The sequence below is a fragment of the Pan troglodytes genome, chromosome 5, assembly GCF_028858775.2.
Source record: "Pan troglodytes isolate AG18354 chromosome 5, NHGRI_mPanTro3-v2.0_pri, whole genome shotgun sequence".
NCBI lineage: Eukaryota > Metazoa > Chordata > Mammalia > Primates > Hominidae > Pan > Pan troglodytes.
In genome coordinates this window covers 61,992,812-62,014,353 of record NC_072403.2, presented here as the reverse complement: position 1 = coordinate 62,014,353, position 21,542 = coordinate 61,992,812, and the positions used below count along the sequence as shown (strand labels likewise).

Sequence of the window (21,542 nt, the reverse complement as noted above, 5' to 3'; positions counted from 1 at the left end):
CTTTCTCACTTTTACTTAAGATGTCATATGACTTTATTGCATTTCCTCACTGCAATTCTTTAATCTCACTGAAGATACTTCCCTGAGGTCCTATGTGAGTTTCGCCCTAATTACACTGGGTGAGCTGAGTTTTATAAATGTGAGGCTCCTTAGCCTGCAGACCCCTTTCCTGGGACCTACTTTTTCTGTGACTGGCAGCTGAAGTGCTGTACTGACTCCAGAGCCAATGCAGTTCACACACTGATGTCATCTGCTCATGCCTAATAATGACACAGAGCTCCCAGACGGCACTGCTAAATTATTTAGGTCTTCTTTTTAGTGATAAAAAATCCTGGGTAATGTTTGGAAGTGAATGCTGAGCAGGCCTTCCACAGGCTATCAGCCCTTGGTTTTCTTTGTTTAAAAAAAAAAATCTTCCCATGCATGAAGCACTGGAGGTGAATTATTGTTAGCCTGATATAATACTCATGGATATTACTCTATGACTCTGACTAAGTTATAATAGACTTATTTATTGCCTCATCTCATTTAGTACATGTATGTGTTTTGGTGTCTGTGTGTATGATTTTATATATAGATAACTATGGTAGTATCTGATAGTAGTCTCAAAGAAAAACACAACTGTGGTAGGAAGAATAATGGTCCCTCAAAGATGTCCACATCCTAATCTTTAAGACCTGTAAATGTGTTACTTTACATGCAAAAGGAACTTTGCAGATATCATTCATTTAATGATCTTGAGATGGGAGATTGGCCTGGATTATCTGGGCAGCCAGATATAAACACAAAAGTCTTTATAAAAGGGAGGCAGGAGTGTCAGAGTCAGAGAAAGAGAGTCTGTGATGGAAGCAGAGAGCACAGTGAGGTAATCGTGAGCCCAGGAACAATGGCAGCCTCTAGAAGCTGGAAAAGGGAAGCTCCCCTAGAGCCTCCAGAAAGAATGCAGTCTGGCTGGTACCTTAATTGTATCTAAGATTCCTTTCAGACTTCTGACCACTGAAACTGTAAGGTAATGAACTGGTGTTGTTTTAAGCCACTGTGTTTGGGGTAATTTGTTATAGCAGCAGTAGGAAACTGATGCATCAGCCCAAATCCTGTCTTCCCAAAGGTATGACTTTTTCTTAAATATCCAGCCCCTCCCCTCAGTGTCTCCCTACTTCCCCCATATTTCTTTTCCTCTGTAGGGGATGTGACGTTGGGTGGTCAGGCAGGAAGAACAAGCAAGCCTGGGAGCCAAAACAGCTGAGGGTCATTAGTATGTGTTCAAGACCAGCACCCAGTGGGAGTGGGTAGGTGTGGGTGGGGCCTCTGGTTGGCTATTGGAGCCATCTGGACCAAGGAAACTTGGAAGGAACAATTTGAAGGGAATTCTGCTTTGTTTGGACTTGTTTCTGTGCAACCCCCCTCAATAAGCAATTTGAATCTCTTTCACACATTATAACCAGGCCAAGCCAACTGAAACTTTAAATAGGAAATTATTCCACTCTGGAGAAATACTAATTTTCATAATTGAAAAGTGCCTTCAACCAAAATTAAAGAGCTATTTCAGATCCTTCCATTTCTTTCTCAGTTCTTTGTCAGTTAAATAACCTCTATTATCACAGTGTCTGAATATATTATTGCTTTACAATTTTAACATTACAAAAGAGGTAGGGGAAATATTTATATATCCTGCCAGGTAATTCAGAGGAGTACAGCTACTGAAGGCATTATACAGATTTATACATTGATTTGTTAAAGAAGGCCATATGTGGAAATAGCACTAGCTTATGAGTTTATAGAAGTTTATATTTTTACAGTGCTCATTTCTGTTTTCTGTTATCATTAGTTACTCTTTTTTTGTTTGTTTGTTTTGTTTTGTTTGAGACAGAGTCTTGCTCTGTCGCCCAGGCTGGAGTGCAGCCGAGCGATCTCGGCTCACTGCAAGCTCCGCCTCCTGGGTTCAGGCCATTCTCCTGCCTCAGCCTCCCCAGTAGCTGGGACTACAGGCGCCTGCCACCACGCCTGGTCAATTTTTTTTGTATTTTTAGTAGAGATGGGGTTTCACCATGTTAGCCAGGATGGTCTTGATCTCCTGACCTCGTGATCCACCCGCCTCGGCCTCCCAAAGAGCTGGGATTACAGTCGTGAGCCACCGCCCCCGGCCGAGTTACTCTTTATGAAGTAAAGTACTTTACTAAAGCAAAAGCCCAAGCTGATCATTAGAGAGATCTGGAGTTGTTTTACTCTTTGCTGAGCATAGGCTGCTTTGCTTTTATGGGCCTCAGTTTCTCTGTTTGGAAAATGAGAAGATGGTTCCAGATAAGGCCTAGGTTCTCTCTAATCTGATATTCTAGGATTCCGTGAAGACCATCATATTGGCTAAGAGAGAAGCTGTAAAATTCTAGAGATGATTTTCTATATTAGAGGGCTCAGGAAGTGAGTTGGGAAAACTGATAGCTCACTGCTACCAATAGACAAAAGAGTGGATTGGTCACTGGGTCGCAGTTCGTGATTCAGTTCCCCCCACTCTTTTGTGTGTGTGTGTGTGTGTGTGTGTGTGTGTGTGTGTGATGGAGTCTTGCTCTGTCGCCCAGGCTGGAGCGCAGTGGCGCGCTCTCGGCTCACTGCAAGCTCCGCCTCCCGGGTTCACGCCATTCTCCTGCCTCAACCTCCCGAGTAGCTGGGACTACAAGCGCCCGCCACCACGCCCTGCTAATTTTTTGTATTTTTAGTAGAGACGGGGTTTCACCGTGTTAGCTAGGATGGTCTCCATCTCCTGGCCTCGTGATCCGCCCGCCTCGACCTCCCAAAGAGTGGGATTACAGGCGTGAGCCACCGCACCCAGCAAGTTCCCCCAACTCTTTAATGTGCCACTGAGTGAACTAGAGGTGCAGACAGGGGCAGCCTTCTATGGAGCATTAAACCTCATAGAAATATGAGGTTTAATATGAGGTCATCACAGGTGGGGAATTTCAAAGTTACATGACTGATGAAACCACAAAAATATAAAGTACTGGTTGGGGAAAGGTTAATAGGAAATCAATTTGGATATGGAGGAAGGAGAAGGAAGGGAAGATGGCATAGAGTTCTTTAGACCATTGTTATGAGTTTGGCTTTCAGTTGGAGTGAGCAATGGAGTAACTGGAGTAGGAGACCGATGCGATTTAACTTATTTTTAAAAGAAATTACTTTGGCTTCTGGGTTGAGAGTAGATTTTAGGAAGATGAGCGCAAACACAGAAGGAGAAGTCAGGAGGCTCTTGTAACAATCCAGGGGTGACAGGATGGCAGCTAGGGTCAGAGTGATAGTGGTGAGGTGAAGAGAACTGCTTACATTTGGGGGATATTTTGAAGTTAGAGCTAACAGGACTTGCTGATCTATTGGATATGGGTTTGAGAGAAAGAGAGAAGTCAAAGGAGACTGTGCATTCGTGGGAGAATGGAGGAGATAGAACTGGGTGAGGAAAATCAGGAGTGTGGTTTTGGCAATGTTTAAATTTATATGTTAGTCATTCAAGTAGAAATTTTAGGTAGGCAGGTGGATATAGAAGTCTGACATTTGGGATGAGTTGTCTTCTTGTGAAGTATCTTTTCTTGTCCTTTGCCTATTTTCTATAGGAGTGAGGGTATATTTCATATGGGCCAATAAGATCTTATGCATTAAGAGAATTAATTCTTTGCTATATATGGTGTAAATGTTTCTTCTGACTACTAATCTGGTTTATAATTTTGTTTTTAATTTTTAGAAATGTAAAATTTCCCCAGAATGTAATGTTTTCTTTTTATTAGTTCCAGTGTTATTTTTCTTTAGCATTAGCTACTCATGTATGTTAATTTATCTTATTATGATCTTTAATGCCTATTAAGTCTTGATTTCATTGGGAATTCATTTTTGCATTTGAGGTAACATGAAGATCCAAAAAGATTTGGAGAACTTAGAAAATAAGCTATTTACAGTGAAATTCAACTGGAATAAATGTATGGGTCTTACTTGTCTTTGAGATGTTATTTAAGCTTGATGAAAAAGGGATTAATGTATGTAATAGGGCTGCCTAAAAGGCTGATGCAATTTTTTGGCATAGTTTGTAAATGCATAACATCTGTATTGAGAGAGATGACAGCCCTGCTTCTGGAGTGTTAGATTTGCTTTAGAACTCTATACTTGAGGCACACGAAGGAATTGGAATTCATTCAGAAGTGTATAACTTGGAGTGGGCCAGAACTCAGAAGACAGCCTGTGAGGGAAGATTCACTGAACTTCAGGTATAATCCAAACAAGAGATGCTACTTTGAAATATTCAAGAATGGTGATAGAGAATAAGAGGACGGGGTGGACAGGCAGCCCTTAGGCTTGCAGAGTACACTCGTTGAGGGCGAGTAATTAAAAAAACAAGTAAGGCCTATGAGATAAGCTTATTTATTATGCTTTCCTTTTTCCAGACCCTTAACTGAACATGGTGCCAGTTGTGGACTCAACAGTTTAAGAGCTGTTGGGAATTTGGGGCTGAATGCCATGAAGATTAAAGAATTGGAAAATGGGATACAGCTGATTAAAGGCCAAAGAAATGGCTATTATTTAGCTTGGGGGAGAGAATTACAAGAGATGGCTTACTTACAAAGTATATGAAATACATTCTAGATAGAACAGTGTCTACCTGAACTCTCACCTCAGTTTGAACTCCTTGGCAAATAGATTTATTTATTTATTTTATGTGTTTCTCTCTCTCTCTCTCTCTCTCTCTCGTCTCACTAATAAGCTAAAATATGAACCATTTACTACAAATGAACTATCCTACACTTGGGCAGTTTATTGCTTTTTTAGTTATTTAAAACTATGCCTTCATAAGGCTTTCCTAGAGAAAGCTTTAACCTTGGCGAAAAGGCATCGCTGTATGAAATGTGGCTGCCTAAGAGGCTGATATAATTTTTAGCATAGTTAGTAGATATATGACAACTGTATTGAAAGAGATGACAGTCCTGCCTCTTGGAGTGTTGGATTTGGTTTAGGACTCCACACTTGAGGGGCATGCAGGAACTGGAATTCACTCAGAAGAGCATAACTGGGAGCATTTAAAACTCAGAAGACAGCCTATGAGGGAGGGTTTACTGAACTTTGAGTATAATTCAAACAAGAGATACTATTTTCAGATATTCAAGAATGATGCTAGAGAAAAAGAGGACAGGGAGGAAAACTAGCTCTCAGGCCTGTGGAGTATCTTGGCAGGGGTTGAATGGTTAGTAAAACAAGTAGGACCCATGAGATGAGCCTGACCAGCTAATTCGTTTTTCTTCAACATTCTCCTTCTGTGAAAATCATATGTAGATTACTCCATGTTTATCTCACATGTCTCTTAGATTACTTAGATATATATTATAGGTAGTATATATAATAATGTGTGTAGACATGTATGTATATATATACACACCAATGTTATTGGTATATTAAATTCTTCAAAGAATTGGTCACTGACGCATCTAACATCTATGATTTTAAAGATAAGTTTGTGCATGTGAATGTAGGGCTGTTTCTACTATTAGAGTTCTCGGTTGGTGATAACTGGTTGAACTCAGTAATTATTGATTTGTTTGCTTATTTATTCTGTTCCTCACTCAGTCATATACCTATACTTGCTGGGTGTTTACTGTATTCCTGGCACTCTTCTAGGCTAAGGATATATAGCAATGAACAAAACAGAAAAAAAAAAAGCAAAAAACAACCCCCAACCTTGTCATTTTGAAGCTCACATTCTATTGGGGAGTAATAGGTAATAAATGCACACACACAACATCAGATGGTGTTATGCACACACACAACATCAGATGGTGTTAAGTACTATGGAAAAAATGTAGCAGGACAGCAAGAGAGGAAATGAGGTTAGCTATTGATCGCCTCTCTTTGAGTATGAAAAGCACAATTACTAGAGATTTATGTTGGGAAATAAGATTTACTAAAGATGGTTTAAGTTACCTTAGAAAGTTGCACATTCTCCTTTTGAAATAAGCTTAGTATAAGTTTAAGTGTAACCTAACTCAGGGAATAAGGCAGTTTACCAAAGTTTAATTAAATTCTGTGAATTTAAGGACCTAGCTCTATCTGCAGAGATTATTTGTCAAAGGTAGGCAATGTTTTTCATTTATGTGCTTAGCTCAAGGGAAATATTATAGGAAACTGGATGATGTTTCTCTATATTTATCTATCCACTATTTACCTTTCCTATATGAGAGAGGATTAGATTTAGGCTAAATCTCATTTATAGTTAATGTGGTTTTTTAAATTTGAAGTAGAAATGTTTTTGTGTCCTTTGTAAGACCCACGAGCTGTGCAGATAACCTCGTCTACCATTCCGATATGTTTTTCAGCCTGCTTCCCCTTATTCTCTCTCTTTTGGCTTTGTGGATATGGTATATCTTTTCCTGATGCATGGCATATTGGAGGAATTCCTGTTAGGCATTGTGCTTTCTTTAGTATTCCTTTGCCTTTTAGAAAAACTCCCAACTGCTTGCCCTTTACCTCCCACAGCAGTGTAGTTCTTTCATAGCACTTAGCTCAGGTGTAATTTTACATATATTAATGGAACTTATTAATGAAGTAATCTAATCAATCAGTAAAAGTGTGTAAACCACTTGACTAATAGTTGGGTTAGGTAGCAAACTAGTTTCTATATTAGTTATACATAGAATGGCAGAGATTTATTAATTTTCTTGAAATTTAATTGCATAGAGCTATAAAGCCTGCCAACAACAACTAGAAGATTCCACAGTGGACATTAAAAATACACACTTGGTTTTGGTTACCTAGTTACGTTGGCTGTGTACCCAAGACTATCTGTTGGAATTTTGGAAATCTTTGAAGAAAATTATTTAATGGAATAAACTTTAAATCACATTCTTACATTTTTAAAAGGAGGGTGACATCCAAAATTATTTCTTTGGAATTTATTCTTATTTTTAAGTTTAGAGTATTTCAAGGAAACTAATATCTCTACCCTCCTCACTACTTTGCAAAAATGTGTATATTTAGATTGGCAGAATATTTTATGACATGATTAGAATTGAGCACAGAAGAGTTGGTGACCCTTGCACATTTGGGGATTTTATTTCCTTAATTTCCATTTCAATGCTATACATATTTCCTCAAGCTTTGTAACTATGAATCATGGAGGAAAATTAAATTGATTCTGTATTCTTTTCTTCAACCCTACAATTTGGCAGTGAGAATATTTTTTTCCCTAAAAAAAAAAAAATGACTCATTTATAAAGAAGTTTTCTGTGAACATGGAAAAGACTTAAATACTGTCAGAAACCTTGCAGATGGGGGTAGGGTGGATATTTGGACCTGCTAATAAATGCAAAATGGCAAAATTCGTGTTGAACAGTATTAACCACTCAAAGATCATAGGAAAGTTACAGTTCTAAAATGAGACATGAAACATGTGTTCTGAAAAATAAGAACTCAATAAGGTATATAAAAAGCTTATTTTTTCCTGTTTTAAGGCATTTTCCTTTCTTTAAAGTTGACCCTGCTATGAGTCAACCAATGTTTTATTTCTTTTTCCTCTTGGAAATTGTTCTGTGTTGTAATATTCCCCCTTTTAACCTTTATTTTCCTGGTTTTTAGTCCAAAATTTGTTTTTCTGAATTTCATTCTATTTCTTCTGGTGTTTTGCCCTAGGATTCCCCCAGCTTGGATGTTGTTTGGTTTTCTTTATTTTGTTAGTAACCATGTTTCCTGTAGCTTCTAAAACAACATTTGAGTTTCTTTCTGCAATTAGTACTTTAAGAATGCATCTAATTGTAACCTTAAAAATATACATATCACAACATTATCAAATTGTGAGAAGCACTTATTATTCCTATATTGTAATTCCTCCAAAGATATAACAAAGACAGCCATTATAAAATACACTGAGGCCATGTTTGCATGTTTAGCATTAGATCTGTATAATGTTGGAAAAGAGTTAAATCATAAAGATGATGACTGGACCTGCCATTCCCAATGTACTAATGGTGGCTGATAAGGCTGTGGAGTAACATTCTGCAGAAGTATTCTTGTGGTCTTGTACAATAGTCATTGAGTCTGAAGAAAAGAAAGAAACGCACATTTATTGAGTTCCTAACACCTGCCAGAATCTTCACCTGTGACTCCATTTGTTTCTTTTCAAAAGTGAAGTGGATAATAATAACAGTTTATGGTAAGAAACTAAGCCTTTGCTAGGCAAAGTGACTTAGCCAAAATCTCATAGAAAGTAAAAGGAAGGGCAAAAATTCAGCGCAAGGTCTTTTCCAATTTCAAATTCATCGTCTTTCCACTTAACTGTGTTGCCTCCCAGGGTTTGGGGATTGATGACTCTGCCTGAGGTCACATTATGAGTCAGAGGTAAGCTGGGAACACAGTTAGGGCATCTCCAAGTTGTTTTAATCTGTTAAAATGCAATGCGTCCTCTATAACAAACACCACATCAACTTCTTCAAAGAGGAGAGACAGCACAGCAGCATTTGATCTTTTATGAAAGATTAATTTTCCTAAAAAAGTAGTAAGGCAGATATGACATTTGGCTTAACTTTTGAAAAACTGTAAAAGAAAAATAATTCATTAAATGTGAACTTTGCAGATGATCAACCATTTTGATCAATAGCCAATTTCCATGGTAACTTTCTTTTGAGGAATTTTATGAACATTCCTTTCCTCTGGGCACTCAGAATTCTAAATAATTTAAAAATAGTCTTGCAAAATGGATTTCTTTGAATCAGTTGAGTCAATCTACAATGATCAGATCTGACCCACCATAAAGCACTTTCTGATAGAGAATGTTCCCGCTGGCTCTATCAACTTACTAGCTATGTAACTTTGGGCAAGTTACTTAACTTCTGTGCCTTAGTTTCCTCATCTGAAAAAAAGATAATTTAGAACCTACATTAAAGAATAGTTGTAAGGAGGAAAGTGAATTCTAGATTTGTACATTGCTAGCAGTGACAGAGCTGAGAGTGAATTCCAGGCCTATCTGATTCCAAAGTGGTTGAGGGAAGGAGATTCAGTGATAACTAGAGTAGTAGACATACAGGGCTGAGCAAATTCCATGTAGATTGAATTTCTTCTTACTTTTGAGTAATCCTGAGAACAGGAAACATGAGATTACTAAACGTTTCCATTTTCTACAGAAAGGTGCACAAACATAACATGATTCATTGGAGAAGGAGATTTTTTTTTACACATACATGTATAGAGTTGATGACTTTAAATTATTCCAATGTTCTATCAACAGAAGTGTGCCAAAGAATGTGTTCAATGCCAAAAATACAGAAATGAATTAAACCTGGTCTTTGATCTCAAGGGGGCTCATAATCCAGTGACGGAGAGAGTGCTAGTCTAGCGAACAGATGATGGGTTGGAAAAATGCACGTTGTTTTGTCTGGAGTATGGAGAGGTTGATAATCAGACTCATTGTTTCCTGGTGGAGTGCAATGGTTAAGGATTGGGCAAAGACACTCAAGAAAAAAGTTTGAATCTGAGAAGTCGTGGAGAAATCATAACAATATATTCTGTGAAGAACTGAATAGAGTATGAAGGAAAGGATGATGGTTGGTGATAAAAAATTGTATAGTCGGCCGGGTGCAGTGGCTCATGCCTGTAATCCTAGCACTTTGGGAGGCCGAGGAGGGCGGATCATGAGGTCAGGATATTGAGACCATCCTGGCTAACATGGTGAAACCCCATCTCTACTAAAAATACAAAAAACTAGCTGGGTGTGGTGGCGGACGCCTGTAGTCCCAACTACAAGGGAGGCTGAGGCAGGAGAATGGTGTGAACCCGGGAGACAGAGCTTGTAGTGAGCCGAGATTGCACCACTGCACTCCAGTCTGAGTGACAGAGTGAGACTCTGTCTCAAAAAAAAAAAAAAAAAAAAAAGAAAAATTGTATAGTCATTGTCATTCATTCTATAAGTAACTGAGAAGGCAATTTACACAATAGAAAATGTAAATGCATGTAAAAGGAGAAAAACAATAAGACTGATCTTTCAGAGACAACTCATTACTAGAGGTAGCAAAGAATATTAGAAAGGATACTTGAAAATGTGAACAGAAAAACAGGGAATTGTGATGTCTCTAAAATTACAGTTAAAAACATATTGACAGATGAGTGGATGAATATGAAGACCAGTGCAGACACCCATGAATAGCCACATAGAAATGAAGCTTTTAGATTTATGAATGAAGATGTAATTGGAAACATTAATGAGATCTGTGTTAACATAGTTGACAATGAAGACTGGTACCCAAACAGTAAGATCTAAGAAAAATGGAGTCTGAATAAAGAATGTGAGAAAAATGGAATTTGATAGTGGTTATTATGTTTGTAGGTGCCAGGTGGTCCATTAACCTGAAAATCAGCCCTAAGAAACCTAGATAAATGTTCAGAGCCTACAAGTTGATTTGGAGACTTTAGCTGCCATGTGCTAAACCAACAATAAATAGTTCAACTCTGTCTAAAAAAATTGTGCTATTTTACCAAAGTTCCAGTTTTTGAGGAGGGATGTCTAAGAAGCAGTGGGGATGAGAGTGACTTCTCTCATCCCCCTCCCCTAAGCAAACAGCCCAGCCTTGGGGGACCATGGGGGATATGTCATAACCACCTTCTTACATTTAACATCAGCAGCTTTCTAAAATGAGTAATTTAAAGATTGAAGAATAATATTAATTAAAGATTAATTTATTCTAGGGACTAACTCAGATGGCCATTAATTAGGTGGTTTACAAATACACATTTATTTAATCCTCCAATCTCTTGAAGTGTTTCTCTCTTGGATATGTTGAATGTATTTCTAATAAATCCAGTACATTTCTTAAGAAACTGTGAACATTAATTCTCCTCTTAATTTAAGATTTTCTAAATATTTTTATCAATTTACAAATATTTAGGGCCCTATATACTTTTTAAAGGATTTCATAAAGATCAAAGGGTATGAATTCCTTATTAAGCATTTAACACTTTATTATTTTGGATTTGTCGCTAAGTGAAGTTTTAGGCATGAGAAACTTGAGATAAGAGTGAATTCTGAAACGAAGAACTTCTCTTGGTAAATACGATGAAATATTACTTTTTTTCTTTTTAAATTTTTCTTTAGGGATATCAGGGAATTGCAGGGACACCAGGTGTTCCAGGATCTCCAGGAATACAAGTATGTGACCCACTTATATACATTTTATAAATTTTATTTTTAGTGAACTAAAACCGATAATTAACAAAATTTTATTTTCTGGTTAATTTAGGGAGCTCGAGGACTACCAGGTTACAAAGGAGAACCAGGGCGAGATGGTGACAAGGTAAACACACACAAAAATGCAATCAATGGTGTTAGTCCCTCAAAGATAAAGGATGTTAGCTATGATGGTTTCCATTCAATAGTCTGCATCTTGGTGAATTCTAAGATTGTGGGCTCAGAAATTTGTCAGTGGCTATTAGACAATAAAGCTTATAGAAGGCTTTATCACTACATAAAAGAAGTTATCATTGACCACTATCAAATGAAACAGACATTGGCATTGCCCTATGCCATGTTCTCTCCCTGTGGTTAAGCTCCACAGGGAGTTACCTTCTTAGAGGGGAGTGGGTTATGTGAAAGGAAAGTGTTACCATGTTAACCTCAGATAGTCCAATACCCAAGGGACCATCTCCACAACTGGTATCTATCTGGCACGTGGCCTATTGGCTCAGCCACATTTTTTAGATTCCACATATAAGTGAGATGATATGGTATTTGTCTTTTTGTGCCTGACTTATTTCACTTAACAAAAATGTCTTCCAGGTTCATTCATGTTGTTGAAAATGACAGGATTTCCTTCTTTTTTATAGCTGAATAGTATTCCATTATGTATGTATACCACAATTTCTTTATCCATTCGTCCATTGACAGAACTTAGGTTTAGGCCATGTCCTGGCTACTGTGAATAGTGCTGCAATAAAATGGGAGTGCAACTATCTCCCCAACATACTGATTTCATTCTTTAGTTGAGTTTTACACACTAAACATAAAAAGGGGGATTTTATTTGTACATCTTAAAATAATTGAACTAAATTTTTGTGGGAATAAATGTTCCTTATTTTAAAATAAAAGAATAACTATAATTCTACTAGTGGCATCTTATGCTGACTGCTTTATTGTTTTGGGTCATTATGTTGTCTTTTAAATATAGGTCTGTGAATTTTACAATGTCATACATTTTACTGGATAAGATAAATAAGATGTATATTTATGCAAGGTCTCTGTTTTCAGACCAGTCGTGGATTTTATTCAGAGTTGATTGTTTTCTGAAGTTCATTGTTGGGATTAAACTCTGATTTGACATAGTCATTGTGGGTCTAAAATCACCATGTACTACCTTCCAAGTTTCCGCTTCACATTCCATGTGGCTTCTGGGAGTTCTTTGCTCAGAGCTAAAATGATTTAGTAAGTTAATTGAAGGTTTTTCCTTGATTATTCCTTTATAACATGGTTCCTTGATTTTTGGAAATGAAGGGTTAAAGAACATACCCCTGAGATGACTTTGACTTGTGGCAGTGCAGGATACTTTTCCAGGCATCACGCAGTGGCCTTTGGAAGATTGTTCCACACAATACTGTTCCCCATTAGGACATTTTCCCAGAATAATTTCCCTTTTGTGGATTTTCTCCAAAGACTCCTACAGTAGGAATTTCCACTTAAGATAATTGAAATTAGATGTGCTTTCTTTCTGACTTTAACATTTGTTCTTCACATATCACACAATAGAATATACATAGATTTTGCAGGGTGTTTTTTCCTGAATTTGCAAAATCAAAAGGAATACTTACTCAGCAAATAGTCTTCAGTTGGTAACTAATTTTATTGCATGCTTTAAAGCTATTCTTTGAAATCTAAAAAATACTTTAAATGCTTTAAAATACTTCCTCAATATTAAAAAACTAATATATTTAAATCGTATGGAGAACTATTTTTTGTTAAAACTTACATTAGGCGATGCTGGTTAATTGATATGTATTTATGAATTTTCAAATTGAGTGTGAAACTTTTCCATGGCAAATTCAATTTTACAGATGTAGGAAGTATGAGTAATTTATTTTTTAACCTATGCAGACTCTGTACAAACTCATTACTTGACTTTTCTGGGCTTAAGAAATAAAATATCATAATTATATCTAGGGTATTATTGGAAGAATTATAGATTTTATTTTCTTTGTTAGTACATTCAACTTTTAAGTGGTCCCTTCAAAGCCTCACTTTCCCATTGTCCTCAGCGTCCAGACCGGAGCACCATGTGATGGGTAAGACTTCCCTACCTGAATAAAGTTCCTTACCTCTGGGCCTCCAACATCGAAAAACTAAGTGGTTTTACAGTGATTTCTGTTATAGAGTCAGTCATAACCAAGGAACTCCAATATATATTTTGAGAGAACAGGGGTAAAAAAGCTAAAAAATGTTAGAGAATACATGTTAAAACAGTATGTTAGTGGTATTACTTCTTTCAGTGTTCCTGAAGACCAAACAAAAATTACCAAAACAGGGAGAGAGTCTACCCATGTGATTTTCTGATAACACCATGCCCAAACACTTGTGTGTGTGTGTGTATGTGCACAAGTGTGTGTGCACAAGTGTGCATGTGTGTGAGATTTGGGGGCTTAAAGCAGTTACAGATTATAGATTATAGGCTTAGTTCTGAATTCAGACTGCTTACCTCCCAAATCACACTTGTTAATCTCTTTAAACCTGGTTTTTATCATCTGGAAAGTGGAAGCCATAGTATTACTTACTTCCTAGGCTTTTTGTGAAGATTAAATGAGGGCATGCATGTGGTTGGCCTAAATTAAATGCTATAAATTGGTGATGATAGTGATGATGATCATGATTTGTTATTGGGCCACCATTCTGCTGATTACTTAAGGCAAAAGTTTTGGAAATATCTTTGAGTGATCCTTTATCCTTCCTCTCTCTGTTGAAGTGCTTCATCTGAAACAATCAGACAGAAATTCCCTAAATGTCTTCCCACTATGTCTACCCTCCTACCCGTATATGTACCTATATTCTGCCTTTCCTCCTCTTATTATGGGCGAAGTGTCCATGTGGAGTCCACAGGCCTCCTCTTGCAGTCTGGATCCCATCTTTTTGCATTACTTTGTGTATTAACTAGCCCTTCTCTTCTGTGTCAATAGTCATTTTCTTTTCTAGTTAAATTTTCCCAATAGCCTAAAGGATGATCCATTTGAAACCACCCAAACCTCCCCACTTCCTCTACCACATATCTTCCTTTAGCTACCAGGCCATTTCCCTGTTTCTCATTGTAGTACAAGTGCTCCAAAAGGTTTGCCTTTATTTCCTGCACATTTTCACTGCCATTTCTCTCTCTGACCCACTCTAGAAGGACTTCCATCCCAACCTTCTGCTGCATATTTAGATCACCAGTCTTCCATCTTTGAAATCCAGTAGTCAGTATTTTTCAATTATTTCTTCTTGTTTTGCTGTATGTCTCTACAGTGTTTGACACTGTTGACTATTCCCTCCTTCTTGGGACGATTTCTTCTCTTGGCTTCTGGGATACCACATGCTCCTAGATTTCTCCTTGCCGTCACTAGTTACCTTTTCATGTTTTCTCGTTGGCTCTTTCTCTTCCTCCTCCACACATTCTCTAAATGGTGGGGTGCCTCCAGGATTCAGCCCTGTCCTCTTCCCCTTCCTCATTAAGAGATTTTATTATTGTAATATTAAGAAGTATAAACATATATGGATATAAATGTATATATAAAATATATATACATATATTTTATAATTATAGTAATAATTATTGATATGATTAACTACTATAGTAAATAATAAGAATATTAAATACAGACATACACATATGCACAACCTCTTTTCTAAAAAATATTTTGCTTCATCTGAATCTGGAGAAACTTGGAGTTGTTACAATCGGGTTTTCAGAAAACAAATTTCTCTACTTTTTATGGAAGTGGTGTTACTATTAGGTTGGTGCAAAAGTAATTGTGATTTTTGACATTACTTTCAATGGTAAAAACTGCAATTTCCTTTAAAAAAATCCTTTCCTCAGAGGATTTTCTCCCCAAACAGCACTAGCTCTGCCCTCCCTAAATATTCTCTGATATTAGGCATTGTTGAGTGTCCTTTCTGTACACATGGTGCTGACTTATGTGTGCTCAGGTTTTAACTAATTCTGTGGCTGCTTTTGCAATCTGGATTATCTCCTGATCTTTCAACCTTTTTTCTTTTAAAACTATAATATAGTGGATTTAACATCTTAGTTTATTATGAAGAACCATTAATTCCATGTCTTGCCTTATTTATTGGATGTTATTCCTCTTCTGTCCTGGTTTTCTCTTTTTTCTGTTGGTATTATAAGGAAACTTAAAACTTTTATTAAATTTTTTAGAATGCTTTATATTTTGTTGGTTCTAAACTTGATTTTTATCTTCTGTTTGGATGTCTTCTGTTGTATGGTCATTGAGAAGCTACTGCAGAGACTCAGTAGTAGAAGTTTAGAAATCTATTTCTTTTGTAGGCATGAGTAGTTCAATGGTAATCCCAAACCCCAGATGGAATCCCCATCACTGTGTTAGAGAGAGGAATTATTTTAGTAGATTTAAATAGTTTCCCATAGGTCATTATTGCCTGAGCTTGTGTAAGACTTAGGATTTGTGTTTTTGTTGTTGTTTTTGCTTTTATTTTTTCTGAGAGGAAAAGAAGCCACGGATCTGTACAAAACTTTATGTATTGGGTGCTTTCAGGGTTTTTACTGTGTTGTGTACCCTTTTCTATTTTATTCCTGATATGTTTTGCATCAATTTTGTCCATATGTGTTCCCCTTTACATTAAATCCTCACAAAAAGTCCTGTGGGATTAGTACAGTAAGTCATACTGTGCTCATTTTAGATTAATTGTGAAGTAAATTATCCTCATTTTACATTTTGGAGAACTGAAAAATGAAGAGCTTAAGTCATTTGTGTCAAGTTACTCAAGGATCTAGGGGGTTGAAATAAAATACCTTGTTCCCAATCTGGCTTTCTTTTTCCTGTATTTTTCTGCTTTGGCCAGAGTAGCTTTTCACTGTGTGACTTGTGCTTCTTTTAGTCTACTGCCTGCACTGTGAGAAGAATCCCTGAATGCCTGTCAAGAGCCAAGAAGATAGGCAGGGGAGGGAGAAGATGAATGAGTACCCACGGTCGTGCTGACTGGGCCATAGGAGTGTTCATGGTCTACATTTCTCTCTAGGGAAGAGGGATAGTTCATTCTAGATCATAGGTCATCAAACCTTTAAATTGCGAAATGTATTGCAGTAAAAGACTTTTGAACATGTATACTTATATATAAAAATTATATATCTGTGCTACTGAGCAAAGTATTATGTGAATTTGAAACACACACACAAAGACATTTTTTTAAATGAATTTTAAAAATAGTAGTTGTCATGTTCTTTTACTAGCCCCAAAAATAATCTTGACCTGACTGAAGACTATGACTCTAGATCGGCTTAAAAGATGGACAGGCTCATCAAAGTTATATTCATCAGCCATGAAAGGTTTGGAAAGCAGCCTGTGGGAAGTGGAATTATCTTACTAGTTTGGATTCTCTTTGACTTTAATCACTTGTAAACTCTGATAGGACCAAGAGTGTGACTCCCCCAAATATTTGTTTTATTGAAATTTTCTTTGAGCACCCAAGAGTGTTCACTGTGTTTTGGGAAATGAAAACATTCTGTATATTCAGCAAATTATTATTAATCACAAGCAAGACAATAGATAGGCTAGAGTAGCTTATGCTACAGTAACAAGCAAACCCCACATGCTTGTGGCTTAAATCAAAGGTTTATTGCTCCTCAAACTACATATTTATCAGCAGCAGTGAGGAGCTTCCCATTGTCTTCACAGGGAGACTCAGATTAACAGATATTTCACCATCTAGATCATGACTAATTATGGTGGCAGGTGCAGAGAGAATCAAACATTGGCTTTTAAATCACTACCATTCATGTTTAATTAACTAGAGCAAATTGTGCAAACCACATGTATTTTAACAGATTAGGTAAGTATCATTTCCCATATGCCAGAGAGTGGAGAGGAATCTGGATATGAGTAAATAGTAGTTGTACCGAGAAAAAAATAGGAATGAGTTAAGGATGAATTGTTTCCTCAAAGAGGTTGGAGTCTGATAAAGGACATAACACAAAGTAACTGTATTTCAAGATAGTCAATGTTAAGTGCCAAAGAAGAAAGTCAAATAAAATTCTCTAGGAGTTTAAAGGAAAGTTAAAAATTGGAAAGGCTTCATGAAAGAAAGTATAAAGAAAAGGTTAATCATAGCTATACAATGTAGGGACTGTTTTTATCAAATTTAAGAAATCTCAAAGATTGCCTTGGTTCTTTATTTATTATTATTATTTAGGCATTACCAATAAGACTGTAAGAAACATCTTTGAATATATTTCTCAGTAGTTTTTCATGAGTTTATCAACAGGAAAAGTCCTCGGAAGTAAAATTGATTATTGGATCAAAGGGTTAACTTCATAGTTAAACTTTGATTTAAATTGCTTATTGAGTTCCCAGAAAGTTGATTCTCTTTCAACAAGTATATGAGAATATCTTTCCTCACATTCTTATCAGCACTGTTTTTTTTTTTTAATTCTAATTTTCACCAGTATAGTTTAGAAATGATACTGGTTTGATTTTCATTGCTTTATTAGTGAGTTGGGTAAGGTATCTTGACATGCGATTTGGGGGCATTGTGTTACTTCTCTGTAATTTGCCGGTTTTCTCATATCTTTTATTTTCCTACTGGGCTGTGATCCTTTTAAAGATTGATTTTTATATGCGTTTCATAAGTTGTTGTTTGTATGTGTGAAAATATTTTTTCTGGGTTGTATTATGTGTTTTTACTTGGTTTTTGGAATTTTAGCCATAGAGAAAATTTTCATTTTCATGTAAAGTAGTTTTTTCTTCTTTTTTTCTCCTATCTTTGTATATAAATAGAAAGGTTTCACATTCTAGCATGTTGATTATAATTACTGATGATTTTATTTTTGTAATTTTATTATTTTTTACCTTTAATTTTTGGTTTTTGGAGTAAAGTTAGGTAAGCATTTGTATTAGTGTGTTTCCACACTGCTAATAAAGACATACCTGAGACTGGGCAATTTACAAAAAAAAGAGGTTTAATGGACTTAAAGTTCCATGTGACTGGGGAGGCCTCACAATCATGGGAGGGGGCCTCACAATCATGGTGGAAGGCAAGGAGGAGCAAGTCACGTCTTACATGGATGGCAGCAGGCAAAGAGAAAGAGCTTGTGCATAGAAACTCCCATTTTTAAAACGATCAGATCTCATGAGACTTATTCACTATCACGTGAACAGCACAGGAAAGACCCACCCCATGATTCAATTGCCTCCCGTTGGGTTCCTCCCACAAGTGGGAATTATGGAAGTTACAATTCAATTTGAGATTTGGGTGGGGACATAGCCAAACCGTATCATTCCACTCCTGTTCCCTCCCAAATCTTATGTCTTCACATTTCAAAACCAATCATGCCTTCCCAACAGTACCCCAAAGTCTTAAATCATTTCAGCATTAACTTGAAAGTCCATAGTCCAAAGTCTCATTTGAGACAAGGCAAGTCCTTTCCACTTATGAGCCAGTAAAATCAAAAGCAACTTAATTATTTCCTAGATAAAATAGGGGTAGAGGCATTGGATAAATACTCCCATTCCGAATGGGAGAAATTGACCAAAACAAAGGGGGTAAAGGCCCTATGCAAGTCTGAAATCCAGCGGTGCAGTCAAATCTTAAAGCTCCAAAATGCTCTCCTTTTACTCCATGTCTTACATCCAGGTCATGCTGATGCAAGAAGGGGGTTCCCGTGGTCTTGGGCAGCTCTGCTTCTGTAGCTTTGCAGGGTACAGCCTCCCTCTCGATTGCTTTCACAGTCTGGCGTTGAGTGTCTGTGGCTTTTCCAGGTGCATGGTGCAAGCTATCGGTAGATATACCATTCTGGGGTTTGGAGGACTGTGACCTTCTTCTCACAGCTCTGCTAGGCAGTACCCCAGTAGGGACTCTGGGGGGCTCCAACCCCACATTTCGCTTCCTCACTGCCCAAGCAGAGGTTTTCCACCAGGACCCTGCCCCTGCAGCAAATTTCTGCCTGGGCATCCAGGCATTTCCATACATCCTCTGAAGTCTAGGTGGAGGTTCCCAAACCTCAGTTCTTGACTTCTGTGCATCTGCAGTGTCAACACCACATGAAAGCTGCCAAGGCATGGGGCCTGCACCCTCTGAAGCAATGGCTCATGCTGTACCTTTGTCCCTTTTAGCCATGGCTGGAGTGGCTGGAACGTAGGGTACCAAGTCCCTAGGCTGCACAGAGCAAGGGGGCCCTGGCCCTGGCCCATGAAAACATTTTTTCCTCATAGGCCTCCAGGCCTGTGATGGGAGGGGCTGCCATGAAGACCTCTGACATGCCCTGAAGACATTTTTGCCATTTTATTGGAGATTAACATTCAGCTGCTTGTTACTTATGCAAATTCCTGCAGCCAGCTTAAATTTCTCCGCAGAAAATGGGATTTTCTTTTCTATCACATTATCAGGCTGCAAATTTTCCAAACTATTATACTCTACTTCATTTATAAAATTGAATGCCTTTAACAGCACCCAAGTTACCTCTTGAATGCCTTGCTCCTTAGAAATTTCTTCTGCCAGATACTCTAAATAATCTCAAAGTTCTACAAATCTTTAGGGCAGGGGGAAAATGCCACCAGTCTCTTTGCTAAAACATAACAAGAGTTGCTTTTACTCCAGTTCCCAACAAGTTTCTCATCTCCATCTGAGATCACCTGAACCTGGGTTTCATTGTCCATGTCATTCTCAGCATTTTGGTCAAAGCCATTCAACAAGTCTCTGGGGAGTTCAAAACTTTCTCACATTTTTCTGTGTTCTTCTGAGCCCTCCAAACTGTTCCAACCTCTGCTGGTTACCCAGTTCCAAAGTTGCTTCCACATTTTTGGTTGTCTTTTCAGCAGCACCCTACTCTACTGGTACCAATTAATGGATTAGTTCATTTTCACACTGCTGATAAAGACATAGCTGAGACTGGGCAATTTACAAACAAAAGAGGTTTAATGGACTGACAGTTTCATGTGGCTGGGGAGGCCTCACAATCATGGTGGAGGGCAAGGAGGAGCAAGTCAAGTCTTACATGGATGGCAGCAGGAAAACAGCCAGCTTGTGGAGGGAAACTCGCATTTTTAAAACCATCAGATCTTATGAGACATATTCACTATCATGAGAGCAGCACGTGAAAGACCTGCCCCTGTGATTCAATTACCTCCCACTGGGTTCCTCCCATGACAAGTGGGAATTGTGGGAGGTACAATTCAAAATGAGATTTGGGTGGGGACACAGCCAAACCATACCAGCATTCTTATTTTATGAAATCATTTTTCTAAATAAAGAGCCAGTTGCCATAGTATTCATGGAGTACCACTTTTTTCTCCATTTATTTCCATTAAATTTCCATTTTCATTTGGGCCTGGTGTTTTGGCTTTACATTCTGTTCTGTTGACCTGTCTACATCTTCTCCACTGCAGAATTGTTTTAATTATTGTCACTTCATGATCTGACTTAATATTGGCAGGGCTAATCCTTCCTCATTATTCTTTATAATCAAAATTTCCTGGCTATTTTTGAATACTTATTTTTCCAGATAAAGCTCAGTATCTTTCCTTCAATTTTTTAGAAATTGCTATTCACATTTCAGTTAGGATCCCTTTGCACATATGGATTAGTTTTAAAAGCATTGACATCTCTCCAATTGCTATTCAAGATTATGGCTTATTTTTCTTTTTACTTAAATCTTGAATTTTTTGATATTAGTCCCGAACATTATCCAATTTTATTTTAACCTAAAAATTTTTTATCTCTTTTGTTTTTATTATAAATGGAGCCCTTTAAAAATATATTTTATATTGGTTATATTGTATATATAAAACACTATTTATTTTTTATATTTTTAAAGCACCAAGTGAATTCATTTCTCTTACTCATTTAGGTTATTAGATCTATTGACATATTAGAGGTATAATCTTAAAAATAATTTTTCTTCCTTTTATTTTTAGCCTTATTTCTGTATTTGTCTAAATTTGTTGGTAGTCCAGAAAAAGTATTAAAAATAGTGCAAATACAGGGTAACTTTGTTTTCATGTTAAGTCTCCAACAGGCAGAGTCTCTTTTAGTTCAGGTTGGTGGTTCCTGTGGTATTATATAATAACTCTCTCAACAGCATATAGTATATGTATATGTGTGTGTGTGTATTTGCAATTTTATGTTTTTGACTTTTGATTCCAGCCAATAGCAGCATCCACAATCTTGTTTCAATCACATCTCCTTCTCTACACTTAATAATGGGTGACCTAAATTAATCAGGCATCCACTACACTCTTTGTTTACTTTTCATGCGTCACACTGTCCAGCTTGACAGGATTTATTGAACCTCCCCTTAATGGACTCAGAGATTTTTAAGGATGGTGTTTAT

At 37.2% G+C, this 21,542-nt stretch overlaps 1 protein-coding gene across 2 annotated transcripts in view; it reads left to right on the top strand.

Moving 5' to 3' along the window:
- The window catches only part of COL21A1 (collagen type XXI alpha 1 chain), a 188,441-nt gene that overhangs the window by 93,937 nt on the left and 72,962 nt on the right, over positions 1–21,542 (top strand). For both annotated transcript variants that reach the window (XM_054685901.2, XM_054685900.2), the window contains 2 exons: positions 11,105–11,158; positions 11,250–11,303. In XM_054685901.2, coding sequence (XP_054541876.1) covers positions 11,105–11,158; positions 11,250–11,303 — 108 coding nt within the window. The remainder of the gene's footprint in view (positions 1–11,104; positions 11,159–11,249; positions 11,304–21,542) is intronic.